Consider the following 26,838-nt stretch of genomic DNA (forward strand, 5'->3'; position numbering starts at 1 on the left):
CAGAGGGGGTGCCGGGACAGAGGGGTGCCGGGACAGAGTGGGTGCCGGGACAGAGTGGGTGCCGGGACAGAGGGGGTGGTGGGACAGAGGGGTGGTGGGACAGAGGGGGTGCCGGGACAGAGGGGTGCTGGGGCACAGCGTTCCAAGCCTCCTTGGCGAGGAAGGCTCTGACGGATGATGGGGAGAGAGGGGGACAGGGCCGAGGGCTGCAGCTGCCCCCACATCGAAGCTAAGCCAGACCCCAGCTCCGTTCACCCGCCAGCCTCAGTGCTCAAGCCGTGGGGACCGGGGACCCAGGAGCAGCCCCTCCATGAGTGCCCCCTCTGGGCTGCAGTCCCATCCCTCCTGGGACCCTGGTCAGCAGCAGCAGCAGAGGTCCTCAACACAGGAGGGAAGGGGCAGGGCCTCTTCCCAGGCAGGGCCAGGACCCAAAGTGTGCAGGAAGCCGAGTTGGCAAGTCCATGCACTACCCAGGGCACCCCGGAACCCGAGCAACCGAGATGCTGAGCACTGCGCGGCTGACCTGACCCAGCCTGCAGGCCCCCAGGTGTGCCCAGGGGCGGTGGTTAGGGGCTGAGGGGTCCTCCACGCTCAGCAGGAGCACCAGGCTCCTCTGCAGCTCAGCAGTGCCAGAGGTCCTGCAGCAAAGCCCGTGTGGGCGGGGCTGGCCAGTGTGGGCGGGGCTGGGCGTAGCAGGCGGAGCCGCCACCTGTGGCGCTGCAGGTCCCAGTGTAAACGCGTAATTACTCTTACCCTGGCTCTTTGTCGCACGTGGAAGAATTTCCCAGTGGACAGCAGAGAGATTTGCATAGATTTATTAGAGTCAAAGACCCCCAGCATGCAGGGGGAGGGGCTTCCAAGAGAAGAAAAAGCAAAAAGCCCTGAAGCACTCGGCTTTTCCAGTAAAGGAAAAAATAACTTGACAATGAGATTGGCAATCAGCTACCAGGCCAGGCCAGAGCATGAAAGGGTCTGATGTAGATTCTCCGTCCTGCCCGGCCTGTGAGGGGTGGGCCAGGTAACCCTGTGAGCCCCGGAAGGGCTCCCTTGCTATTCTCATGGTAAATTTGGAGCAAGGAGGGCAGTCTGTTCTCGCTAAAGATACTCTTTGTGGGGACCTGCGCTGTGGTGCAGTGGGTTATCGCTCTGGGCTAAAGTGCCGGCATCCATATGGACACCAGTTCAAGTCCCGGCTGCTCCACTTCCCATCCAGCTCTCTGCTGTAGCCTGGGAAAGCAGTGGAAGATGGCCCAAGCGCCTGGGCTCTGCACCCACGTGGGAGACCCAAAGAAGCCCCTGGCTCTGGCTTCGGCCTGGCCCAGTCCTGGCTGTTAGCAGCCATTTGAGGAGTGAAACAGTGACTGTATTACCGGAGAAATGGCAGGGTTCTTGTCTTCACGCAAGAAAGAATTCAGGCGGGAGACAGTAGTGGGAGGTAAAATAGCAAGGTTTATTAGGGAAGGATGGATGGGCACCTCTCCAGACAGGTGGTGGGGGGGAAGGTTACCTGGTTGAGTGGAGAGAGTACACTTGGGCAGGCAGGCGGGCGGGTAGCTCAGCGGAGAGGCAGAGGGCTGAGCGCGCCGTCCGGTCAAGGCTGGGGGTTTTTAAGGAGATGGGTCTTGCTTCCCCACCTCTGCTCCTCTTGGAACAAAGGGCTTTTTGGATGCAAATAGAAAAACTTCTCTCTGAGTTTTCCCTTGAAGGTACATTTCCTCCTGAAACAAAGGACTCTATGGATGCAAATGTTATCAGACTGGAGGAAGGGTGAGCAGGACCCCTAGAATGCAGATGCTGGGCTGCACCTGGGAGATTGTGGAAGATTTGTTAGGGAGAAGGGGCGGGGACCCCCCCCCCACCTGGCAGGTTATCAGGTGGAAGGGGGCAGGGCAGGATGTGAACACTGGGCTGCCCCTGAAGCATTATCCGGATGACTGAGATGTAGACGCATATGCTGGACATATGGCCTGCCACACACACGTAAGCTCATATCTAACTTTCCTACCTAACACTGGAGTTTGTGAAGCCTGGCGTGGAGGTTCAACTACCTCCCCTCCTTTTCTCACCCGGGCATCCCGCATCAAGTCATTGAGCAGGCAGCGCAGTACAGAAGCAAGAAGCAATGGATACTCAGCATCCGCTAGTTCCAGATATAGATATATATATATATAATTTTTCATTTCAGCAGAAGTAACTCCTTGACAGTAGGGGCTCCATTTTGCAGCACCTGAGGCTCCACTCTGGGGCGCACGCCCTCCCCCACCGCGTGAGACACCGGCTGGAGCCATGCTCTAAGACACTGGGACACTAGCAGTCTGCTACGCCACACCTGGCAAAGCACAGAACCCCCGGCACGAGCGCTCAAGCTTGGGAGCCGATAGGCTGCACCGGGGTGATGATGAAAGGAGCTTTGTCTGTGTCCTACATGTGAGTCAAGCAAGACCTGCAGCAATGTCAAGACCACAATTGAAACTGTTAAGATTGTAACTGACATTGCCTAGATTATATTTGCTGTTAGTTTTGCATAGGATTTAGGTCAGTTTGACCCCAGTAACCACGTAGTCCCCTCCCAATGGTGTGGTTTTTGCCTTTAAAAACCCTGCTGTTGCGGTGACTCTTCCCAGTCACCGTCACCGCCGGAGAATTAGGCAGGCTGCCCGCAGCTTGCCTTGACCAAGGAGGGCAAGTGCGCCACCCGCCACTCAGCCTTCCCAAACCCGGGGGACAATCAGGCGTGGTGTGGAGCCCAGTCGAGGCAGGGTCTCACTGTATTGTAAAAGGGAGGTGTACACATAGCTGAGGTACAGAGCGGATGCGGGCAAGGGGTGGGCTGATGCGATGCGAAAGGGCCTTAGCCACTCCTATTGCACCACCTTAATGATCCGTAGGCAGAAGCGCCCTGGGGCTGGGGTGTTTGCCACCAGGGATTTGAAACTTAAAGTCAGGTTTTCAAAGTCCAGGCAGGCTCGGGAAGCTTCCTCTAGGCCTCCCCACATGCTGTGTTGGGCTTCGGGGTCCAGTGTTCTGTGGGGCACAAGCCTACTCAGCCGCCAGCAATCAAGGACTCTAAACGCATGAGTGTGCCCCCCCCACACACACCCTAACTCTGCCTTTCAAAGAACAAAGACGCGAGGCAGGGAGTACAGCAGCTTCCGGCCAGCAGGGCTTGGAGGTCCATGGGGCCCGGGACGGTCCTCTGCGGACAGTGAGAGGCCAGCATGCCCTTCTGTGTCCGAGGGGTGGGCTCTGGGCTGCGCCTGTGGGTGGGCTGGGATTTCCTGACCCAGGGGAGAGGAAGTGAGGCCTCCACCCCAGACAAGGGAGCGATGGAGCCCAGAGCAGGCAAATGTCCTGACCTGTTCCCTGTGACCCCGGCCCAGTTCCCCACGGGCGCCAGCCTCTCCGCTCCCCACAGCGCCCACGCGTCCGGGCAGGCGCCCCCTCGGTTCCAGCGTCCCCTAAGAGTGTCCGAGCCCCCCCAAGCGTGTCCCGAGGCCAGCAGCTCTGTAGCTGTGCTTATAGATGCTGTAAGGAGCCTAGCGCTGCTCTCCCACCGCCCAGCTCTCTGTAGCACACTCAGCCCCGTGGCCAGCTAGGGGCGGGGCCTGAGGGCCTCAGCTCAGAGCCCCCCTCCTGGTTTTTCCGATTTTCTGTAGTGAACTTGCAGGTCCAAGCTGTCACTGACGTCTGTCTTCTGTCGCCTGTAGAGTAACAAGTGAGCCCTCCAGAACCCTGGCTTCCTCTGGGGCAAGGCAGCGGGGCAGGGGTTAGGGAGGCTGTGCCTGGACAGCTGGGGTCAAAGGGCACAGCCGACCTGCACCAGGGAGCAGACCATGGAGCCTGGGCCTGCTGCTGGCCTGGGTCGGTCAGAGCAGAAATGACCTCAACCAGCTGCACCCTTGCTCAAGGCCAGCGCCGCCACCCCCACGAGGGGAGGGGCTGAGCCTGCAAGGAGTGGGGGTGGGGCAGCAGACCCTGTGGGAGGCTCCTGGGTGGTTGAGGCAGGCGGGCACCCCCCCAGCAGATGGGGGGTGGGTTCTCACGAGGAGCTCAGGACTTGTTTACCAGCAGGATGTTTACCCTGCTCCCTCGGGAGGCGGGAGGCGGGCTGCGGTCATGTGACCGGAGGTCTGGTTAGCTCTGCCCTAGACAATGCTGTGAACGGAAACCACCTCTGGGGCCAGCAAGAAAACCCGGCGGAGCGGGGGTTTTCGTACAGAGACCGGGTTTTCTTCTTACGGAGACTAAAGGCCAGGGGCAAGGCAGAGAGACGCTCCTCCCCCTCCCCGGAGGCCCCCCCAGCCCCTGCGTTGTCCGCCTCCCGCCCAGCAGGCAGCTTGAGGAGGGGCGCAGGGAGCCGCCGCCGCGGGCTGCGTGAGTAGCCATGGGGCAGGGCGTGAGCGTGGACAGCCACCAGTGCTCCGGAGTTCTACGGCAGCTCTTGAAGGCGCGAGGAGTCAGCGTGGCAGAAAAAGATCTCCAGGGCTTCCTGGCCGCGGTCCCCAAGTACAACCCGTGGTTCGCGGAGCACTCACGTCTAGATCTCCGGGAGTGGGAGAGGGTCGGGGAGACGCTAAAAGAGACGCGGGGCCGCGTACACAAGAACGCCCTGGCCGTGTGGACACAGGTGACGTTAGCCCTGGAGCCGCTGTGGGGGGACCCGGCCGGCCCAGACGAAGAGCAGGCGGTGCCCGGTGCGCCCGCCGCGCCCTCTGCGCCCTCTGCGCCCGCCGCGCCCGCCGCGCCCGCCGCGCCCGTGGAGACGCCTCTGCAGAGGGCGCTGCGGGAAGGCGCGCAGGACATGGACGTGGAGGACATGCTGGCCTTCCTCGACGCGGCGTGGCCAGCGCCCGGGACCGCTGTTGATTTCAGGATGATCAAGGCGCTGCGGGAGAGCGTGGCTGAGAACGGCCTCCGCGCCCCCTTCACCATCACCCTGGTGGAGGCTGTGTCTCGGTTCCCGCTCCCTCCTAACGACTGGTTTCAGCTGGCGCGGGCCTGTCTCAACTTTTGGGACTTTGCCATTTGGAAGAGCGAATACTCGGATCAGGCTCAGGGCCAAGCGAGCCGGAACAAGAGGCTAGGCGTGAACATCTCCTTGGACATGCTCACGGGGTCGGGCCCGTATCTGGGCCTCGCTGCTCAGGCCAGCATGCCGGCCCAGGCCTACCAGCAGATTGGAGAGTGTGCGCGCCGCGCCTGGTCGGCCTTGCCGGCCCAGGCACGGGCAGAGTTACCGGGCAGCTATGCAAAATGCCTTCAAGGCCCCAAGGAGCCGTTCTCGGACTTTGTGGACCGGCTGGCGCGGCGGTTACGGAGACAGGTGGGTAACCCCTCTGTTGAGGAGTTCCTGCTGGGGCACCTGGCGTACGAGAACGCCAACGGGGACTGCAGACGGGCTCTGGGGTCCCTGCCAGACACCCGGACGCTGCCCGAGATGATCCGCGCCTGCCAGGACGTCGGCACCACCACGCACCAGGCGCAGGTGTTCGCGGCTGCGCTCGCAGGGGCTCTGCGAGTTTGCTTCCAGTGTGGGAAGAGCGGCCACCTGCAAGCCCAGTGTAGACAGCCGTCCAAGACAGCGCCCGGGCCCCGCCGGCCCGCGCCTGCCGCGGCTCGGAAGTCCCCGAGACAGGGTGGGGCAGGCCCTGCACTGTGCCCTCGCTGTGAAAAAGGAAACCACTGGGCAAGTCAGTGTAGGTCACGGCTTCACAAAGACGGACGGCCCCTTCCGGAGCGGCAGGTGCAGGGGCCGCAGAGCCCACCCACGCGGGAGCCACCGCGGGGAGTGCCGGCCTCGGGGTGAGTACCACGCAGGAAGGCCTTCCTCCTGGGCCCGGGGACCCCCTGTGGACGAAGCCGCTGGTCCTTGAGGGGGCTGTGAGGCCGACTGTACAGCAGAAATCAAAAGGGTGGTCGCTCAAGTCAGGTGTATCAAATACCAAATTCTTCAGGGGATCGGCGAGCCCGACTTCTTACCAAGTAGAAACTTAGGGGAGGCAGAGGCTTTGGCAGCTGCGGTGTCCAGCGGGCACAACAGGTAGCCAGGGAGTGGCCCCAACACGCGGGCACAGCCTCTCCAGGCCTCCTTGGTACCAGGGCCAACGTCGGTGAGCCCACTCCCGTCCCGTGAGGGGAGACAGAGCGCCTGTCCGTGGGCACGAGGCGTCCTCGCTAACCGACAAGCAGTGGGGAAGGACAGGGGACGCCAGGTCAGAGCCGCAGACCCTGCTGGCGCGAAGCTGGAAAAGCTCCCAAAGCCACCCCCGCCGTGGGGAGGGGCGGCCTAGGGTCAGCAACGCTGCAGGCAGAGCTGCAGTTTGATTTTAGCTGCTGCCTGTTCGTGCCAACCTCCCTGGCCAGCCAGGTAACAAGTCAGCAGGTGCCCCCCTGAGGAGGTGCACACCTCCCTCCCTCCCTCCCGGCTCTTCCAGTGCCCCGTGGTGAGAGACAGGTGTGCACTCACACCTGGCCAGGCCTCAGTGCCTCAAGCCCATCCCTCCTGCAGTGGCCACACCTTCCCTGGCACTCCGATGCGGCGCTGTCCTGTGGTTTGGACCCTGTGTATCTCATCTGCTTGTTAGATCCACTTCCTCCGGGCTGGAAGCCGGGGTTCCCGATGGCCGTGCACAGGGAGCTGGCACTGCAGCCCAGGGCCAGCGCCCCGGGAATGGGGGCCCAGGCCAGCCACAGGCCCGGAACACAGCGGGAGCGTTCTCTGCGCAGCCAGGCGCACGCCTGCCTTCCCACTCACGCTCACGGTGCCTCCGTTCCTGTGTGCTCATGAGAACAGGTGACTGCTGTACCCGAGCCATCGCGCAGGAACACAAGGCCGCTCTTCTCCAGCCAATGGGATCCACAGCGTGGGCCCCGCCCCGCGTCAGCGCCCCCCTGGAGCAGGCAGCACCCACCCCACTCCCCACCTGCACTCGGTCGGGACCGGCCATTCCAGCCCCGTGCCCGCCAGCAGTGGAATCAGAATTTACCCCAACCCCTGCCTTCCTCCAAGAGAGCAGCTCAGCCTGCACCCTGTCCTGCTCCCCACCCCAGCCCGCACTCTTGCCCAGCTGCGAAAGCCCAGGAAAAGCCTGAAGCAGCAGCTCCCCTCTGCGCGCTGCCCCCCGCCCCTCCTGACCCCGGGCCGCAGCCCACTCAGCACCAGCTCTCTGCCACCTGTCCATTCTGTGTCCAGCTGTGAATTTACTTCTCTTTCTGAATAAATCTGTTTTGGCTATGAGTTTGTGTCCTGTTTCTCTGTTCTGCTCCCCTTTACAAAAGCAACAAATAGAAAAAAGGGGAGCCACCCCCACCCCCAAGCCATGGCTGTCCGCACACGCCACGGTGGGCCGCTGGACCGAGCCCGGGCATCTTGGAAAGATCCGGAGAGCGGTTCCGGCTCGGTCCTGGCCCCGTGGCAACCTTTGGTCCAGGTTGTCTTTCCAGAGAAACCCTCACACCAGCCTCGGAGGATCCCTCCAGAGAGGCAGAGGTGGACGTCCACCCAGGAGCTTGTCCGCCCCGTCGGCCAGTTCAACAGGACATCTGTCCGGAAGGGGGAGGGAGCACGAGGCCACAGCCAGACCAGGTCTTCCAGAATAGAGCCGGGAGGGGCTTGCTCCCAGGCGCCCGCAGGGTACACAGAGAGCCCCTTCCTCACGGCCCCACCAAGCGTGGGGGTCTGAGCTCCAGCTGAGCTGCCCAGAGGCAGAGCTTGGCTAGATGTGAGGTCACGGTGTGAGCTGGGAGGGGTTTGGGCTGAGGCTGAGGCTGGCCTCAGGGCCCTGCTGCTGAGCTGCGGAGAGAGCTTAGGAGGAGTGGGGCAAGCACAGGCTGATGGAGGGGCTCAGAGCGCAGTGTCCAGCAGTGTGGACAGGGCAGAGCTGGCCGAGGCAGGGCAGGGCTGTTAGCGGCAGGGGGCAGGGCTGTTGGCAGGGGCGTCTGGGTGTTAGGCAGGAAGTCAGAAACAGCCTCTGTGCGTGTGAGAAGGGCCTGAGGACCAGCACCTACTGGGAAGCCCCAGAAGCCCCGCGTCTCCCACTTCAGAGTCCTGCCCAGACCCTGATGACCTCCCAGGTGCTCCCAGCCCTCCCCCCAGGGACAGCTCCCAGGAGAATGCTCTCCTCAGGACCAAAGGGGCTGCCTGACCTGATAACAAGGGGGGCAATAAAACCTTCTCAGACGCCCTAGGGGAGCCCCCCCACTCTGCCCAAGCCAGCAAATCTGGGGGGGAATTTGCTAATTTTCAGCTGAGGAACCCCATCCTTTGTCCTGGAGGAGAGGGGAGGTGGTGGGGGTGGTAAACAGACTCCCTTAAAAACCCAGGGAGTGCAAGCAGACTCAGCCCTCTGCTCCCTGCTGAGCCCCCGCCTGGCCTGCCCGGGTGTGTTCTCTCCATCAACCACCAACCTCGCTCTCCCCAGTCCCAGAGTCCCAGTGACAAGGCGCTCTCTCTCTATCCCTTCCGTTCTGACGGATGCCCTGTGCCCAATAAAACCTTATCACCCCGCTCTCTGTCTCACGCCTGAATTCTTTCCTCATGAAGACAAGAACTCCAGGGCTTCCACAGCCTTCCCTCTGTAACATTTCTGGTGACCACAAACGGACACCACGCACAAGGGGATCCACACACGAAGGACCCACGAAGAGACCCACGAGGGAATTCACGAAGGGGTCAGGAAGGGATTGAAAGGAAGCGCCATCCAGCTCAGTACTCCTTCCCTCAAGCGGGACCGGATCTGTGGGAATGACCGTTGATCGTCCTGCGCCCCACAGCTCTCCGAGAACGTGGCGTCCCCCGGCCACAGTGTCGCCACGGCCAGAACTCCAGAGGGATTTAAGGAACAGGAGGGGAACTAGGAAAGGCAGTTGGCTGAGAGCCTGGGGACCCCCGAGCTCGCTCTGGCTTCCCGGCGGCCGGACTGCGACCCGAGGACCTCACCTCTCTTGGAGGGACGCCTGGCCACGCTGCCTACTGCTATGCGAGCGGGGCTTAGTCGGTCGAGGCTAATATCGGCCCTCCAGGTAAACTCCAACGACTGGAGAAACCGGGTGATCGTGAGCGATAGGAGGTTCTGAGCACTGCAGCAGCGCGCACACCCAACCCCACGGCCAGCCCTGCTAGGCCAGGCGAGCCGGTCTTCCCCGTAATGGGCACCACTACATCCCTGTGCTCTCTCCCAGCCATCGTGGCCTGCCGCACCCACGCGGGCTTGGCGAGGTGAGCACTCTCCAGGGCTGCCTTCCTCCTCTCCAGTTCCAGTCCAGTGCCCCGCCTCTCAGGAGGCGGAGGGGAAATGCCCCAGCTACTGCTGGCCTTGCGGGTTTCCCCGCCCACGTGAGGGAAGCCTCAGTCCACTCACGCTTTCCAACCCGACGGATGGGTGTTCTCTGCAGTTGATGGAGACTTGCTGCAGCCCTCGGCAGTCTCTGATCCTCCGCCTCTTGGTTCTGAGATGTGTTTGGGCCCGTGTGCTGATGCCCAGCTCCTCTGTGCTGCTGTCGCTGACTTAGCTGGGGAGAGCTGGCGTGTCCTGAAGGTTTCGTGTTTGTTGCCAGTACTGAGTCTGGATCGGGAGAACTGCAATGCAAAGTTGTGTACGTTATTTGTCTGCTTTTAATGTTGGAGAGAGTCCCTTAACTCTGATCAGATCTAGCCAGAGCCTTGGTAAACATGCTCAGGTTAAACGTGCTATTTTGGCTAAACGGTTTGACTCTCCGACAGTGTAAGTGCTACACCGAGTCTTCCGACTTTGAGGCTTCCAGTCGGATCCCTGGAACTCTCAAAGGATGAGACTCAGAATTTGTTAGAATACAGCTGTTTGAGTCGATTCAGATTATGCGAAGTACATTAAAATGATATAAACAACGGCAGACCTAGGCCGTAGTCATGTTACTGCTCTCCAGCTGGAGTACACGTGGGAGTAAACTCTGTGTGTACAAGCCTTTATGCTCACTACAGTAAGCCAGCACGGTGTGGTTCAAAATCCGGTTAATCCAAATGCCCTTCGGTTTGCGTGTTCCCTCGCTCAGTGTTACGTGTCTTCGATATGCTTTACGCTTGTTTCTTTAAAAGATGAAGATCTCTCAGAGCGTGTAAACATGCTAGTGTCCGTTTTGCTGTCCAGGAGGTGTTATCGTTATCAGTTACTTAAGAGCTTGGAAACGTGATTTTGACCTTCAAAATAATTCAGAGAATGCTGTGGTGTTCATTATCATCTCAGTGTCTAAAGCCATCTAGGAATCATCGCTAAGTAAAACTTGGGAAAATGCATTACGTGTAGCTTTCACGTCTTAAATGCTGTAAGGGAGACTGCTCGGGCTTGTTATTCTCATGGGTTGTTCACGCATGACAATTCAAGACCATGGGTTCAAGTTTCAGAAGGCGTGAGCAAGTCATAAAAGTTTTGTTACGCCCAGTTCAGTTGTCCCCAAAGACCGCCGAGGAGCCGATACCGCTGTGAAGGCACGAGAGTTTTACTGCAGGTCCGGGCCTGGTCTCTCAATCAACACCGACGCAGCGGGGCTGAATCGAGAGCCCCGACCCTTCAGTGAACAGGGTTTGTATAGGGTTTCAGAGACACTCCATACATCATGGTACCATTCAGCAAATCATCTCATCCCGCGGGAAATTCAAAGGACGTCTCCTAGAACTGATTAGTGCATCCAGTGGCGGGAACGGACCTACTAAAGGTGGTTGGATGGCTTTGGGGTTGATGCCTTTTGAACTGATTGGCCGAAGCATAGGGTCCCAGCTGCTGGGGTGTTCGTGCCCAACTGCAGGGTCTCAGGTAGCTATCAGTCACCTCATCTGCCCTGAGACACCAGGAACTCCAGGTATTTCTCTGTTACCTGTTACTCGGCTGTTGCTAGGAGAGTTTACTGCAAGGGGAGTCCATTTATTTACTTTTAGGAGCTTCTGGCTCAGAGTTCAGGGCCTGGTCAGGCCCAAGTTCCAAGATGGAGGCCTGATTAAAATAGTTACACCTTGATCCAGGCTCAGGTCTCACAGTTTGAGAAAAATAATAAGTTAGTAAATATCTGGAAATGGTCTCGAATGTAAATCGTTTTTTTTTTGTTTGTTTGTTTGTTTTTTGTTTTTTTTTTGGACAGGCAGAGTTAGACAGTAAGACAGAGAGAAAGGTCTTCCTTTTTCCATTGGTTCACCCCCCCCAAATGGCCGCTATGGCGGGCGCACCGCGCTGATCCGAAGGCAGGAGCCAGGTGCTTCTCCTGGTCTCCCATGGGGTGCAGGGCCCAAGCACTTGGGCCATCCTCCACTGCACTCCCGGGCCACAGCAGAGAGCTGGCCTGGAAGAGGGGCAACCGGGACAGAATCCAGCGCCCCGACAGGGACTAGAACTCAGGGTGCCGATGCCCCAGGCAGAGGATTAGCCTAGTGAGCCGCAGGCCGGCCCTTAAATGTTAAAATCTGCTTTTGTAAAACTGCAACGTCTCCTTTTAGGAGTGTCTGTTTAATTGGCTACTTTGTGCCATTTCTAGGTCCTGAAAGCTCTTTTTGACTCTGTTTAATTGTTCCAAGTTTCGCGGTGTTCCGTGTGCTAACTCTTATGTTCAAGGTTTTTTATTTCTGGTTTATTCAACAAGAGACATAGAATTTGTGTACTGCCGAAGTACTCTGTGTACTCTGCTGTCTCTGTTAAGTTCTGATTGATGAAAAGCGTTGACTGTTAAATGTTTAAGTTATGTTAAATATCATTATGAATAAATCTGGTCTAAAAGTGTTTTAATCGCCCTGGCTAAATGGATGGCTATCATTTCAGGATGTTAAGGAATTCTATTTTGCCCCGATACTCTAAGTTCTCTTGGCACCTTTAGCAGACTTTCTGAAAATCAAAGTTCTAAATTCTCTGGACTTTTGACATCTCTGAGGGCCCCTGAAGATTCAAAAGATGTATCCCTCATCTTGCAGAGATAATAACCAATCAGGCTGTTTAGATTAAAAGTGGCGCCAAGATGTGAAATGATGCTAAACTTCAGCTATAAACGTGTTTCTTTCTAGCTGCTGCAGTCTCTGGCTCAGAAGCCAGATCCTTTAAAGAGGGACTGACAAGTCTCCGTCCAGCTAACACTGAACAACCAGGCATTGCTAGTTCAAATGTATTGCTGGTTCAAATGTGGATCAAACGGGAGGTCTAGCCAAAAGGGAGAAAGTGTTCCAGAAGAGACTTAGACACGACAAGAGATGGTTATGCGGCAGATGCTAGAGCACTGGGTTCCAGGAGCCCAAGAAAGCTCTAATGTCCACAGGCTACACGGGGAAAACCCGGAAGCCCAAAACCTAAACTTATGGGTTCCACAGTAAGACTAGTTAAACCCGGAAACCCAGGCCCATAACCCACTGGCTACACGGTAAATACCGGAAGCCAAAGGATGGCAGAGACGTCTGCCACAACTTCTCCTCTGAGTCAGGCTATGCAGTAAGCACTGGTCCAACACCAGTTAAATCTGAAAGCCCGGGAAGTCAGGCTGGAGACCCGACTCGCTGCCTCACTCCTCTTTTCTCTTCAGAAGGGAGGTTGCTCCTGTTCTGCAGGACTCTCCACTGTGTGTCGGGTTTGATCCCCAGACCTTGTGTAAGGGATGACTGACTTTTCTGTACTAATGCCTGGCCACAGCACAGGGCCCCAAACAGCATAGCCAGAAAAAGAGGTCAAACTATGAACTAATGTGACAGCTGGATTGATTCTTCGGTGTACGCGGTGAAGGGGCAGAGCGCCCCTTCTGTGGGCAGCTGGGAGCAATCACCCTTTGGTAAATACTGAACGAACAGACGCAGACTCTGCGGCGGCCGGGTAAAAGGTTAACGAGGCACAGGGAGAGCGCAGGAGGAGGCCGTATGTTACTGTTACGCTTTTACAGGAAACAGATGTAGATGATCAGTCCTGCTCAAACCTTCATTTATCTTCCACTTGCCTTTGTTGTACTCTCGTAATCGATGATGGGTGACTGGGTAGTTAAAAGTCTTTTTCAATCAATTAAGCAGGAACGCTCTGTCCAGAATTGTCTGTAACCTGATAAGCGGCTGACGTAGGTTATCCTCTGTGCTTCTTTACACTACAGCCGGTCGTGTAAACACTGCTGGAATTTTAGAATAAACGAGCCTCGATCAGGATCTGTCTCGGCTCCATCCTTTGCGGCCTTGTCCCCATTCCCGCTCTCTGTTTCAGGAAACCCGGTGCTTTGTGCAGCGGGTCGGCACAAGTGGCGCCCGAACAGGGACCTGGAAATTAGAGAAGCAGGGAGGAACCTGAGAGTCACGAAGGCGCGACTCTAGGTCTGTGCTCTAGGTCTCTACTCTAGGTCTGTGCTCTAGGTCTGTGCTCTAGGTCTGTGCTCTAGGTCTCTACTCTAGGTCTCTGCTCTAGGTCTGTGCTCTAGGTCTGTGCTCTAGGTGTGTACTCTAGGTCTGTGCTCTAGGTCTGTGCTCTAGGTGTGTACTCTAGGTCTGTGCTCTAGGTCTGTACTCTAGGTCTGTACTCTAGGTCTGTACTCTAGGTCTGTGCTCTAGATCTGTGCTCTAGGTCTATACTCTAGGTCTGTACTCTAGGTCTGTGCTCTAGGTCTGTGCTCTAGGTCTCTACTCTCTAGGTCTGTACTCTAGGTCTCTACTCTAGGTCTGTACTCTAGGTCTGTGCTCTAGGTGTGTGCTCTAGGTGTGTGCTCTAGGTCTGTGCTCTAGGTCTATACAGACTCTAGGTCTATGCTCTAGGTCTGTACTCTAGGTCTGTGCTCTAGGTCTGTGCTCTAGGTCTGTGCTCTAGGTAGGTGCTCTAGGTCTGTACTCTAGGTCTGTGCTCTAGGTCTGTGCTCTAGGTCTGTGCTCTAGGTCTGTACTCTAGGTCTGCACTCTAGGTAGGTGCTCTAGGTCTGTGCTCTAGGTCTGTGCTCTAGGTCTGTGCTCTAGGTCTGTACTCTAGGTCTGCACTCTAGGTAGGTGCTCTAGGTCTGTGCTCTAGGTCTGTGCTCTAGGTCTGTACTCTAGGTGTGTGCTCTAGGTCTGTGCTCTAGGTCTCTACTCTAGGTCTGTGCTCTAGGTCTGTGCTCTAGGTCTGTGCTCTAGGTCTCTACTCTAGGTCTGTGCTCTAGGTCTGTGCTCTAGGTCTGTGCTCTAGGTCTGTACTCTAGGTCTCTACTCTAGGTCTGTGCTCTAGGTCTGTGCTCTAGGTCTGTACTCTAGGTCTGTACTCTAGGTCTGTGCTCTAGGTGTGTACTCTAGGTCTGTGCTCTAGGTCTCTACTCTAGGTCTGTGCTCTAGGTCTGTGCTCTAGGTCTCTACTCTAGGTCTGTGCTCTAGGTCTGTGCTCTAGGTCTGTGCTCTAGGTCTGTGCTCTAGGTGTGTACTCTAGGTCTGTGCTCTAGGTCTGTACTCTAGGTCTGTGCTCTAGGTCTGTGCTCTAGGTCTGTACTCTAGGTCTGTGCTCTAGGTCTGTGCTCTAGGTCTGCACTCTAGGTAGGTGCTCTAGGTCTGTACTCTAGGTCTGTGCTCTAGGTCTGTGCTCTAGGTGTGTACTCTAGGTCTGTGCTCTAGGTCTGTACTCTAGGTCTGTGCTCTAGGTCTGTGCTCTAGGTCTGCACTCTAGGTAGGTGCTCTAGGTCTGTACTCTAGGTCTGTACTCTAGGTCTGTGCTCTAGGTGTGTACTCTAGGTCTGTGCTCTAGGTCTGTGCTCTAGGTCTGTGCTCTAGGTGTGTGCTCTAGGTCTGTGCTCTAGGTCTGTACTCTAGGTCTGTGCTCTAGGTCTGTGCTCTAGGTCTGTGCTCTAGGTCTGTACTCTAGGTCTCTACTCTAGGTCTGTACTCTAGGTCTGTGCTCTAGGTGTGTGCTCTAGGTCTGTGCTCTAGGTGTGTGCTCTAGGTCTGTGCTCTAGGTCTATACAGACTCTAGGTCTATGCTCTAGGTCTGTACTCTAGGTCTGTGCTCTAGGTCTGTGCTCTAGGTCTGTGCTCTAGGTAGGTGCTCTAGGTCTGTACTCTAGGTCTGTGCTCTAGGTCTGTGCTCTAGGTCTGTGCTCTAGGTCTGTACTCTAGGTCTGCACTCTAGGTAGGTGCTCTAGGTCTGTGCTCTAGGTCTGTGCTCTAGGTCTGTGCTCTAGGTCTGTACTCTAGGTCTGCACTCTAGGTAGGTGCTCTAGGTCTGTGCTCTAGGTCTGTGCTCTAGGTCTGTACTCTAGGTGTGTGCTCTAGGTCTGTGCTCTAGGTCTCTACTCTAGGTCTGTGCTCTAGGTCTGTGCTCTAGGTCTGTGCTCTAGGTGTGTACTCTAGGTCTGTGCTCTAGGTCTGTGCTCTAGGTCTGTGCTCTAGGTCTGTACTCTAGGTCTCTACTCTAGGTCTGTGCTCTAGGTCTGTGCTCTAGGTCTGTACTCTAGGTCTGTACTCTAGGTCTGTGCTCTAGGTGTGTACTCTAGGTCTGTGCTCTAGGTCTCTACTCTAGGTCTGTGCTCTAGGTCTGTACTCTAGGTCTGTACTCTAGGTCTGTACTCTAGGTCTCTACTCTAGGTCTGTGCTCTAGGTCTGTGCTCTAGGTCTGTGCTCTAGGTCTGTACTCTAGGTGTGTACTCTAGGTCTGTGCTCTAGGTCTGTACTCTAGGTCTGTGCTCTAGGTCTGTGCTCTAGGTCTGTGCTCTAGGTCTGTACTCTAGGTCTGTACTCTAGGTCTGTGCTCTAGGTCTGTACTCTAGGTCTGTACTCTAGGTCTGTGCTCTAGGTGTGTACTCTAGGTCTGTGCTCTAGGTCTCTACTCTAGGTCTGTGCTCTAGGTCTGTGCTCTAGGTCTGTACTCTAGGTCTGTACTCTAGGTCTGTGCTCTAGGTGTGTACTCTAGGTCTGTGCTCTAGGTCTCTACTCTAGGTCTGTGCTCTAGGTCTGTACTCTAGGTCTGTACTCTAGGTCTGTACTCTAGGTCTCTACTCTAGGTCTGTGCTCTAGGTCTGTGCTCTAGGTCTGTACTCTAGGTGTGTACTCTAGGTCTGTGCTCTAGGTCTGTACTCTAGGTCTGTGCTCTAGGTCTGTGCTCTAGGTCTGTGCTCTAGGTCTGTGCTCTAGGTGTGTACTCTAGGTCTGTGCTCTAGGTCTGTACTCTAGGTCTGTGCTCTAGGTCTGTGCTCTAGGTCTGCACTCTAGGTAGGTGCTCTAGGTCTGTACTCTAGGTCTGTACTCTAGGTCTGTGCTCTAGGTGTGTACTCTAGGTCTGTGCTCTAGGTCTGTGCTCTAGGTCTGTGCTCTAGGTGTGTGCTCTAGGTCTGTGCTCTAGGTCTGTACTCTAGGTCTGTGCTCTAGGTCTGTGCTCTAGGTCTGTGCTCTAGGTCTCTACTCTAGGTCTGTGCTCTAGGTCTGTGCTCTAGGTCTATACTCTAGGTCTATACAGACTCCAGGTCTGTACTCTAGGTCTGTGTCTAGGTCTGTACTCTAGGTCTGTGCTCTAGGTCTATATTCTAGGTCTGTACTCTAGGTCTGTGCTCTAGGTCTGTGCTCTAGGTCTGTGCTCTAGGTAGGTGCTCTAGGTCTGTACTCTAGGTCTGTGCTCTAGGTCTGTGCTCTAGGTCTGTGCTCTAGGTCTGTACTCTAGGTCTGCACTCTAGGTAGGTGCTCTAGGTCTGTGCTCTAGGTCTGTGCTCTAGGTCTGTGCTCTAGGTCTGTACTCTAGGTCTGCACTCTAGGTAGGTGCTCTAGGTCTGTGCTCTAGGTCTGTGCTCTAGGTCTGTACTCTAGGTGTGTGCTCTAGGTCTGTGCTCTAGGTCTCTACTCTAGGTCTGTGCTCTAGGTCTGTGCTCTAGGTCTGTGCTCTAGGTGTGTACTCTAGGTCTGTGCTCTAGGTCTGTGCTCTAGGTCTGTGCTCTAGGTCTGTACTCTAGGTCTCTACTCTAGGTCTGTGCTCTAGGTCTGTGCTCTAGGTCTGTACTCTAGGTCTGTACTCTAGGTCTGTGCTCTAGGTGTGTACTCTAGGTCTGTGCTCTAGGTCTCTACTCTAGGTCTGTGCTCTAGGTCTGTACTCTAGGTCTGTACTCTAGGTCTGTACTCTAGGTCTCTACTCTAGGTCTGTGCTCTAGGTCTGTGCTCTAGGTCTGTGCTCTAGGTCTGTACTCTAGGTGTGTACTCTAGGTCTGTGCTCTAGGTCTGTACTCTAGGTCTGTGCTCTAGGTCTGTGCTCTAGGTCTGTGCTCTAGGTCTGTACTCTAGGTCTGTACTCTAGGTCTGTGCTCTAGGTCTGTACTCTAGGTCTGTACTCTAGGTCTGTGCTCTAGGTGTGTACTCTAGGTCTGTGCTCTAGGTCTCTACTCTAGGTCTGTGCTCTAGGTCTGTGCTCTAGGTCTGTACTCTAGGTCTGTACTCTAGGTCTGTGCTCTAGGTGTGTACTCTAGGTCTGTGCTCTAGGTCTCTACTCTAGGTCTGTGCTCTAGGTCTGTACTCTAGGTCTGTACTCTAGGTCTGTACTCTAGGTCTCTACTCTAGGTCTGTGCTCTAGGTCTGTGCTCTAGGTCTGTACTCTAGGTGTGTACTCTAGGTCTGTGCTCTAGGTCTGTACTCTAGGTCTGTGCTCTAGGTCTGTGCTCTAGGTCTGTGCTCTAGGTCTGTGCTCTAGGTGTGTACTCTAGGTCTGTGCTCTAGGTCTGTACTCTAGGTCTGTGCTCTAGGTCTGTGCTCTAGGTCTGCACTCTAGGTAGGTGCTCTAGGTCTGTACTCTAGGTCTGTACTCTAGGTCTGTGCTCTAGGTGTGTACTCTAGGTCTGTGCTCTAGGTCTGTGCTCTAGGTCTGTGCTCTAGGTGTGTGCTCTAGGTCTGTGCTCTAGGTCTGTACTCTAGGTCTGTGCTCTAGGTCTGTGCTCTAGGTCTGTGCTCTAGGTCTCTACTCTAGGTCTGTGCTCTAGGTCTGTGCTCTAGGTCTATACTCTAGGTCTATACAGACTCCAGGTCTGTACTCTAGGTCTGTGTCTAGGTCTGTACTCTAGGTCTGTGCTCTAGGTCTATATTCTAGGTCTGTACTCTAGGTCTGTGCTCTAGGTCTGTGCTCTAGGTGTGTGCTCTAGGTCTGTACAGACTCTAGGTCTGTGGGATTTGTGGTGAGCACCCGACACCAAATTGTGAAGTTCTTTTAGGCAGGCGCTATGGGACAAGCATTAGGAAAACCGCCGGTAGTGAAGGAGGTTAAGGCATCAGTACAGACGCGAGCACAGGGTTTAAAAGACGGCAATGGAGCAGTTTCCAGAGGCCACAGGATCGCAAGGCCGTGGTCTGCCGAGGAGGACTTGGAGATGAGGCGCACTGGGAGGAACTTGGCGAAGAGCTTAATTCTTGCTCACAAAAACGTGGACCTGATTCACTGCCCGCGTTAACCTGCTCCTTGTGGTCGCTAGTGAAGGACATTTTGACCCAACAAAGAGACAAGACTTTGCTCAAAGGAGCTCTCCGCTTCCTACATGAGAAAATTGAGGAGGCCAGAAGCAGTGATGGCGCGGATAACCGATCCTGCCATCTGCTGTATCTGTGGCCAGGCTTGCTCCCTCCACCCTCCCTTTGAATTTTTTATAAAAAATAATGAGAATAAAGATAATTCCTTTAATAGAAAGGGGGATGTTTGCCGGAACAACATAATGGGGCTTATTTATCCCGGTAAAAGAGTCGCTCAAACTCTCAGGGAAGCAGCCGAGCAGGTCAAGAGGGAGCCGGAACCTTTTCGGCGTTTTCCCTGTGGAAATATAAACAGAGAATGGGCAGGCCGTGCGCCGCCACCATCCAGCGCCTTTTAAAATTGAAAGATCTAAAATCTGCCTGTGATGCGAATGGTCCACTGCCCCTTACACACGGAGCCTGCCAGACGGTCTGGCTCAAGCTACTCCAGTGCCTGCTGATTGGAAGACAGTAGCCAGGGCCTGCCTCTCTGGAGCGGAGTTTTTACTGCAAAGGTAAGTCCAGGGAGGAGATCCGGGTGGGGGGGACGCTGCATTGCTTTCCGGAGAAGGTGACTACGAAGACATCCAAAAGCAGACAGCTCAGCCTATTGCAGTTTTCCAACAAACGGCCGCTGCGGCAAGGGCGCGAGGAATATTCTACCCTCTAAAGGTGAGTCCTTGTCTAAGACGGCCCAAGCGCCAGGCGAGCCCTGTGCAGGGGAAATCTTCGGGGACCAGATAGGTCTGGGCCTCACTCACCCAGCCAGGCCTTAAAGTCCATCCAGTAGCATTCAGCTTAGAGAGCCCTCCTGCCAGTTCCTAAAAGCAGGGCTTTCAGCTAACTCAGATAGTCCTGCACCTACTCGGACAGGCCCTCACTGAGGACTTACGGGGCCTATCTCTCGAGGGGGTGCACAGTAGTCCATAATGCAGATGGTTAAATGTGAATGACTTGTTAGTCTGTCTCCTTTCCCAGCCTGAGACTCTAGTCTTGTACATTGGCTTGACTTCCTAGCAAAACTAGCTCCTAGGTGTCCAGAGGAAAGCAAAGCATAGCTAGTCCATCAGAGTGTGAACTAGTCAACCCTTATCCTCACCCCTGGGGGAGAACCTGCCCCAGAGAGGATAGGGGCCATGCAGCAAATTCCCACCTCTGCAAACTCCAGGCAGCCCCAGCGTTTCCCTAACAGGTAACAGGTTCCTAGATACAGGGAATCAGCACAGTTCCTACTCCAAGCCCTGGACAGGGAGCCACAGCAGAGCGCCCTCCTTTGGGAAGAAGAAAGCACAGCTTTCATCCATTACAAAGCTGCCTTGACCGGGGCTCTCAAGGAGGGACTGCTGATTCAGTCCTTCAAGCAGGCAGGCCCTACCCCCGCCACCTGCTGCCCCAGAAAGTGCCCGAACCAGGGTCAAACTAAAGGGGTACGAAACCCTGTCCATGCTTTCCCGGACAAGGACAGACAACTCCAGGGCCAGGTCAGCCGTGGCTAAAATATCCGGCCTAGCATCACATCTGGTCATGGAAGCCCTGGTCATCGCCTCTCCTCGGCGACACTGCGGCCACATTCTTTCTGCTCTCTGCACACTACTGAGCCTTAACATCCTTGCTCTGTCTCTAACAGAAGACAAGCCATCCGGCTCCAGGTGCTTCTCAGACACGGCTCCAGCCTACCTAAGACAAGGTGACCCGTCCTCTGGACCACGCAGGACAATGCTTCCTGAGGCCACTCTCAAGCACCATGGGACAGACAGCGAGAGAAATACCCATATCCATCTCTACGCCCATTTGTCGGCTTCCAAAGTAGCTACAGTAGACGGAACTCTGCCCATTTATCCCCATAAAAGAATTATGGGTATTTTTTCTTGAGGGGATATGTTAGGCAGGAAGTCAGAAACTGAGCCTCTGTGCATGTGAGAAGGGCCTGAGGACCAGCACCTACTGGGAAGCCCCAGAAGCCCCGCGTCTCCCACTTTAGAGTCCTGCCCAGACCCTGATGACCTCCCAGGTGCTCCCAGCCCTCCCCCCAGGGACAGCTCCCAGGAGAATGCTCTCCTCAGGACCAAAGGGGCTGCCTGACCTGGTAACCTGGGGCCCTGAAACCTTCTCAGACGCCCTAGGGGAGCCCCCCAACTCTGCCCAGGCCAGCAAATCTGGGGGGGAATTTGCTAATTTTCAGCTGAGGGACCCCATCCTTTGTCCTGGAGGAGAGGGGAGGTGGTGGGGGTGGTAAACAGACTCCCTTAAAAACCCAGGGAGTGCAAGCAGACTCAGCCCTCTGCTCCCTGCTGAGCCCCCGCCTGGCCTGCCCGGGTGTGTTCTCTCCATCAACCACCAACCTCGCTCTCCCCAGTCCCAGTGACAAGGCGCTCTCTCTCTATCCCTTCGGTTCTGACGGATGCCCTGTCCCCAATAAATCCTTATCACCCCGCTCTCGGTCTCACGCCTGAATCCTTTCTTGCGTGAAGACAGGAACCCCATGTCTCCCACGGCCTTCCCTCCAGCGATATTTCCAGGGCCCAGCCAGAGCTCACTTAGCTGCGGGGAAGTCACCTGCAGGTGAGGGTCCACGCTTGTTCCCAGGCAGGGGAGTTGCTCCAGGCTCCCTCCCCCAGCCTGTCCCCTCCCCACGGGGCTCCTGCCTGCCCTGCGCTTCTCAGCCCAATCCCATTCAGCCGCACTGTTATCTAAGGGCCATAGCCCTTAGAGGTTCCATCTGGGGTGTCATGTTACCAGAATATGAGGTGCTGGCGAGGCCAAGGCCACTTTGGCTGGCTGACAAGGTCACAGCAGAAGGTCTGTCTCAGCGAGCGTGAGAACGACTTGGTGGCTTTAGGTTTGCTGGAAACTACACTCTGCATACAAAAGCCGGAGCTTCCTGGTGGTCCTGCTAATGATTGCTGTATTCCCGAGTGTAGGGAAGAACGCTTAGTCTCCTTATCCCCAAAATGTCCACAGCTTTGTAGAAGTTCAAACCAAATGCTAGTATAGGAGAAGGGGTGATGCTTTACCCAAGGTTGAGCTGTTTGTGGGAAAGAATTAAAAGGCAACAGGCTCCCTGGTGTATACGTCCCACCAGAATAAAGATGAATGCTATCAAAGTTTTATACAACAATGGTCAGGATGTCGAAACTGTGGCAGAGAGCTAAGTGAGCCTTAAATCAGTGCAGTAAAGGAATTACAGGGTCACAGACAGAACTGCAAAGAGGGGACCCATTTTTAGCAGGGCCTGCTTTGCACATCCGGGTTCCAGTAGGATTAGATTAGGAAGGTACTATCTAGCTGCTGTAGCCAGTTTCCGCATAGCTGGACAGCACTGCAGACCTTGGCGTGTGTGGGCAGCCTGTTGTCCCGCGCCTGTCTGTGGTTGTAGCCCATGCTCTGAGCATGCCCTTGGAAATCAAAGAAATTGGAACTAGATGCTGACATGGAGTCCAGGGGCAGCATAAAACACAGGCCAATGGCTGTGAGAAGATGGACAGCAGGCGTGTTACTGTGAGAAGCAGGGACCATTGTGTGACTTGTGCTACAATGAAGTAGGTGCCGCAGGGCCAGAGCCGCACCGTCAGCCTTGCTGTGTCTCTTGCTTCTTCCTGCGGGGCGCCGCCCACACCTTCGGGAACCCCTGGACCTGCTAGAGCCGGGCTCCGGCAAAGTGCTAAGCGTTGTACCATGTGCTTATTAATAAATTCCCGGTGTTACTGGGCCTGTGTGGGCTCTTGCCTCAGAGTCAGAGAAGAATTCTGAACACTGGCACAAATAACGAGGCAGCATGGTGAGCTCTGGGCTTTTTATTCAGTGGGAGAAGTGCCTAGGAGAGTGAGGCCGTGCGCCTAAACTAAGAGAGCAGGGAGAGTCTGGGAGTTAGGTTGGGGTCCACACCCAGCAGCAAGCAGGCCAAAAGCCACCATCAACAGCTGATCACCGGCAGTGGAGCAGAGGCAGAGAGCGACTTTGGGGCGCTCTTTGCCTTTTATGCGCTTTGCAAAGGGGCGTGGTTACGTGGTCCGGTGGGCAGATAGGGACTGAGACACACAGAGGGGTGGTGAAGGGCATGGTCTCCAGCTCACAGACCTAATCGGTTCTGTTCTAGGCCAGCCTGCATCACCATGACCCCTCTTGATCCCCCTCCCCTAGCTCCTCCCCCTTGAAGCCCCCTGACTCCCCCTCTGCCTTTCCAGACTGTGTGGAGCTGGGTGTGCTCAGGACTGGGCTGCCCCGAGGGCAGCCGCAGGTGGGAAGACCTGGTCTCAGGACTCCAGGCGCCTGCCTGTCCCTGAGCCAGAGCTGCCCCGGGGGCCTCCACGACTCCTCCCCGAGACACAGGTGCAGGACCGGTGTGGGCTGGGAGCCGGCTGGCCTGAGGGGCCCAGGACAAGGGGTTGGAGACAAGGTAGGTGGGGGGCGGAGGGGCGAGGCCGAGTCTGGGCAGCAGACAGAGCCGCGGGGCCAGGTGAAGCCACCACCCCCCACTCCCAGGCAGGGCCTGAGCGCCATGGAGGGACTCGTCGTGGTCCTGTGGGCGTCCCTGTTGCTGGCTGGGGCGATGGACCATGTGACAGTGAACCGCGCGACGACGCCAGGTAAATGAGGATCTCCCAGGTAAGGGGGACGGCGGCGGGGGTGGCAGGCAGCGGGGCTGGCCCTCACCACCGCACCTCTGCGCACAGCCCAGAACCTGAGCTGCTTCCAGTGTTTCAAGGTATCCGTCCCAGGCCACTGCTTGCCCACGCCCTGCGCCGCTGCTGACCGTGTGTGCGTATCCCATGAGGTGTTCTTCCAGGCGGGTGAGTCCCAGGAGCCTGCTCGGGCTGCCGGGTGTCTGCAACCCTGAGTAGGCGTGGCCTCTGCACTGTGGCCAGGCCTCCTGGAAGCATCCGGGAAACCGTGGTGGGCAGTCACCAAGGCCAGGCACTCCACGGCCACCAGGGGCTAACAGAGATATCGCCTCGCAAACCCTAGCTCCTGGGACCCAGGTGGGTGGCGCTGGCAGAGCTGCCTGCCACCGGCCTATGTCCACGCCCGCTGCAGCAGGCGCCAGTTGCCCCGGGAGGAACCTGAGCAGCGTGGGTGTCCAGGTGTTCCAGGAGCTCGGTGGGAGGGGCAGGCGGGCCATCTGGCGGCTCGGAGGGAGGCCCTGTGTCCTGCAGTGACAGCCTTGCCCCCTCAGCGGAGGGTGTCTTTTTCTTTTAGCCTTGGCTCCAGCCCAGTTCAGGGCCTTCTGTGCAGGGGTGGGGTGGGGCGGGGAGGCAGCTGCACAGGGCAGGGGTCCACTCCATGCACAGCAAGAGAAGGCCCCGTAATCCCACATTGCAGCCTGTTGCACTGGGTGATACAATGTAACAGGCTACCACACAGTATAAAAACACATTACAGCAGCAGGTGGGACAGGCACAGCCTCTGTCCTGGGCAGTCTCGGTGGTCAGGAGCACAGCTGGGCCACAAGCAGAAGGGGACAGTCGGAGAGGCCAAGCCCAGAGCTGGGCGTCCCCTCCACCACTTCCTGCCTCACTGCACCTCCGTGGCCAACGGAGCCCAGGCCATGCCCAGCTGCAGGGCTGCCCCAAGGGTCAGCAGTCCCCGAGCCCGTTTGCCATGCGGGGGATGGACATGACGGTGGGCAGCAGTGCCTTGCCCAGGAAGGGGCAGGAGAAGGTGGCCACGGGCTCCCCTTGCAGCGCCAGGCTCGGCTGCCCGCCTGGACAGTGCCCTCACGCTCTCCCCACCCCTGCAGCCTGGATCCCTCCTCCCTGGGGCCTTGGTCCTCCCTGGGCACTGGTGCCACCTGCTGTCTCCCCTCCGCAGAGTCCAGGGTGAGCGTCACCCTCAGCAAGCGCTGTGCTCCCCGGTGCCCCAGCAGCAGCCGGGTGTTTGTGTGGTCGCTGGGCCCGCAGGTGCAGGGCAGGATCTCCAGGCACTGCTGCTCCAAGAACCTCTGCAACAGGGCTCCCGCCGCAGGGCAGGGGCTCGGGGCCCAGCCGGGGGTGCTCCTGCTCCGTGTGGGCCTCAGCCTCCTGCTCGTGGCCCTGCTGGCCCACCCAGTGCCCCTTCCTCCAGCCACTGTCCTGCCCCACGCCTCTCACCCCTCAGCTTTGCCTGAAGGGTCACAGAAAGAGTCGCACCAGGGTCCCCCTCCAAGCGCACTGGGACCACCGCCCTCCCTCCCCCCATAGACGAACCCCTTGTTGCCCCACCACCCTGCCCCACAGCCCTGGGCCCCCCAGCTCTCAGCACAGGCCTCTGCCACTGGAGCTGCCAGCTATGGACAGAGCCAGCCAGCAGGGCCATAGCCACACTGAACACAGGGGCCGGCCTCCTGGCCCGGGACACACTAGGTGAGCACCGTCAGAGGCTCTGGGCGGGGTCCTGGGAGGGAAGGGGACTGCAGGGCTGGGGCCTCCAGGACGTGTCTGGGGGATTGGGCCACAGCCGGGGGGGGGGGGGGCTGACCATGTGGGGAGGGTGCAGCAGGCACCATGTCCGCGGGAGGCTGACCGTGAGGTCCTGCTGCCCCCACACCTGGCCGCTCGGGACGGCCCAGCTGCCCTACCTGTCCACGGTCTGTGCCCAAGCACCTGCCCCCGTGCACCCCTGCCCCCGCTCTGCAGCTGTCATTGTTCCTTCCTCAGCCAAGCTGGACCCAGCAGCCCCTTGGGAGATCCAGGATGACCCTGGCCTTGGCACCCCTGTTCCCAGGAGACCCCTGGAGAGCCCAAGACCTCCACGCCATCACCACAGCCACCAGCAGCTGAGCCGGACCCCTCCCTTCCACCTAGAGTTGGGAATTTTGTGAATTCAACCCCGTCCTCCCCCGTGTGGTCAGGCAGGGTGGCCACCGTCCACTGCTTCCCTCTCCCCAGGGTGGGGTCCCTGCTGGCCTGGGGCAGCCAGCAAGGCCAGCACCAAGGGCACAGGGGCTGGTGAGGGAAGGAGCAGCTGGGGGTGGGCCGGGTGCCTTCTAGGGGCCCCACCGCCTCTGTGTCAGCCCCTGTGCCCATTGGAGTGGGGACCCCGTTCCTCTCTGAGCAGGGACCAGGATTCCAGGACACCCCCCCCCTGTGCCCACAAAGTCCCCGCTGGAAATCAGAGACGGTGCTGGCCACATGGGCTCCGAGAGACCAGTGAAGCAGAGACGAAGCGAGTGAGGGAGTCGTGGGCAGTGACCGCCTGCCTCTCCGGGGAGCGGTGCCAAAGGGCTGGAGCCTGCCCCCTGCTGCCTGGGACAGTCTCTCTTGGTCACCTGGCCCGCAGACACTGGGGCAAGCAGGGGAGGTGGAGGAGCACAGGGTAACCGGCCAAGTCCAGCTCTTTCAGCTGCCGGGACCCAGAGTTTCCTGTACCCACCTTTCCAGCCGGTCACCGCCCGCTCACGCGCTGGGCAGGGCCGGGAGCGCAGGGCTCCTGCGTCCTGCAGGCGTCTTCTGTGTCCCCTTCCCCTCCCCCACCACTGCGTCCACAGCTTTGCCTCTCTGCATGCCCGGGGTGGACTCGGGGTCCCACCCAGTGGTGCACGTGCAGGGTCCCTCCATGTCGGGTGCATCTGTCTGTGCACCCCCAGGCTGGTTTCCATGGGTTTGCTCCCCAGGGGTCTCTGGGTGGCGGGGTTGGGAGGTGGCAGAGCCTGTCCTGGGGGGTGCCTAGAGCGAGGCGAGGGGGTTCTCTGGGGACCTGTTAGTTCCCACGAGAGATGTTCATGGGGGGACAGCGAGACCAGCCCCTTCCCGCTCCCTGGACTCCTTCCTCACTGCTGTGACTGCTCCCTGTCATGACGGCTCCCGCCATGCGACACGCTGAGCGGGCCCTCCCCAGGCCCTAGGAGACGTGGGGGCCGTGCTCCTGAACCCCCAAAGCTATGAGCCAAATCAGCTGTTTTCTGTATGCCTGGCGCAGCCCCAGCCCCACCCACGGGAGGCCCCGTAACAGGAGGTGGGGTGGAGCGTGAGCCAGCTGCTTTCTGATTCCCGGGCCGCGGGAGCCCCTGCCTGGATGGGTGTCTGGGGCCGTTCTCCCAGTCCCGTGCCATCTCGTTCGCAGCCCAGAAGTGCGGAATAAAGTCCTTCTTCATGGTGACGTTGTCCACATCTCGAAAGCCTCGGCGTCGAACCAGGCCACACAGGAGCCCAGGTCCGCCGGGCCTCCTCCAGGACCGTCGCGGTTTTGCACTTTAATCTGGGCCCCTGGCCCTCTGCAGTCGCTTTCGGCGGATATGGAGGTGTGTTCAGGTTCCCTCCCCTTGCACGCGGATTCCGCTACGCAGCCCTGTTAGCCAAAGCTCAGAGCCAGCCGCTGTGCGTCTGCACCTGGGCGCGCTCTTGCTTCGCTGCTATTCCCTGATCACGGGCCTCGTAGCAGGCCCGGAATTATTCCTCCAGGCAGCCTTGCTCAGCACTGCGGGGTGGGTCAGGCTCCCAGGACCAGCCCAGGCCAGTGAC

General features: G+C 57.6%; 2 protein-coding genes across 4 annotated transcripts; both read left to right on the forward strand.

Annotated features, from left to right (window-relative positions):
- Positions 1–4,131: 4,131 nt before the first annotated feature.
- LOC103347227 (endogenous retrovirus group K member 6 Gag polyprotein) lies at positions 4,132–7,237 on the forward strand. Of its 3 annotated transcripts, none has more exons than XM_070075908.2 (2): positions 4,132–5,802; positions 6,585–7,237. In XM_070075908.2, the coding sequence occupies exons 1-2, from the start codon at positions 4,385–4,387 to the stop codon at positions 7,090–7,092; spliced, it is 1,926 nt and encodes a 641-aa protein (XP_069932009.1). In that variant the 5' UTR covers positions 4,132–4,384; the 3' UTR covers positions 7,093–7,237. The 3 variants fall into 3 exon arrangements, with proteins under 3 accessions (XP_069932009.1, XP_008251932.2, XP_051686983.1); XM_008253710.5 differs by having other exon boundaries at positions 6,794–7,237; XM_051831023.3 differs by having other exon boundaries at positions 4,132–5,323; positions 6,794–7,237.
- A 15,284-nt stretch (positions 7,238–22,521) lies between these two features.
- On the forward strand, positions 22,522–26,489 carry LY6L (lymphocyte antigen 6 family member L). The gene is made up of 5 exons (XM_051831026.3): positions 22,522–22,799; positions 22,886–22,989; positions 23,077–23,193; positions 24,212–24,741; positions 25,036–26,489. Exons 2-4 carry the CDS (start codon positions 22,902–22,904, stop codon positions 24,577–24,579), a joined length of 573 nt encoding a protein of 190 aa, XP_051686986.1. The 5' UTR covers positions 22,522–22,799; positions 22,886–22,901; the 3' UTR covers positions 24,580–24,741; positions 25,036–26,489.
- The last annotated feature ends 349 nt before the right edge of the window (positions 26,490–26,838 follow it).

This window comes from Oryctolagus cuniculus, chromosome 6 (genome assembly GCF_051225735.1).
Source record: "Oryctolagus cuniculus isolate XC-2025 breed Fujian yellow rabbit chromosome 6, ASM5122573v1, whole genome shotgun sequence".
Taxonomy (NCBI): Eukaryota; Metazoa; Chordata; class Mammalia; order Lagomorpha; family Leporidae; genus Oryctolagus; species Oryctolagus cuniculus.

Bases quoted from the DNA above. Each gene is read 5' to 3' on its own strand.
- LOC103347227 (XM_070075908.2), top strand. From the start codon at position 4,385: ATGGGGCAGGGCGTGAGCGTGGACAGCCACCAGTGCTCCGGAGTTCTA. The intron at 5,803-6,584 runs GTGAGTACCACG...TCTGCTTGTTAG, and splicing joins CGGGGAGTGCCGGCCTCGGG to ATCCACTTCCTCCGGGCTGG.
- LY6L (XM_051831026.3), top strand. From the start codon at position 22,902: ATGGAGGGACTCGTCGTGGTCCTGTGGGCGTCCCTGTTGCTGGCTGGG. The intron at 22,990-23,076 runs GTAAATGAGGAT...CTCTGCGCACAG, and splicing joins GAACCGCGCGACGACGCCAG to CCCAGAACCTGAGCTGCTTC. The intron at 23,194-24,211 runs GTGAGTCCCAGG...TCCCCTCCGCAG, and splicing joins TGAGGTGTTCTTCCAGGCGG to AGTCCAGGGTGAGCGTCACC.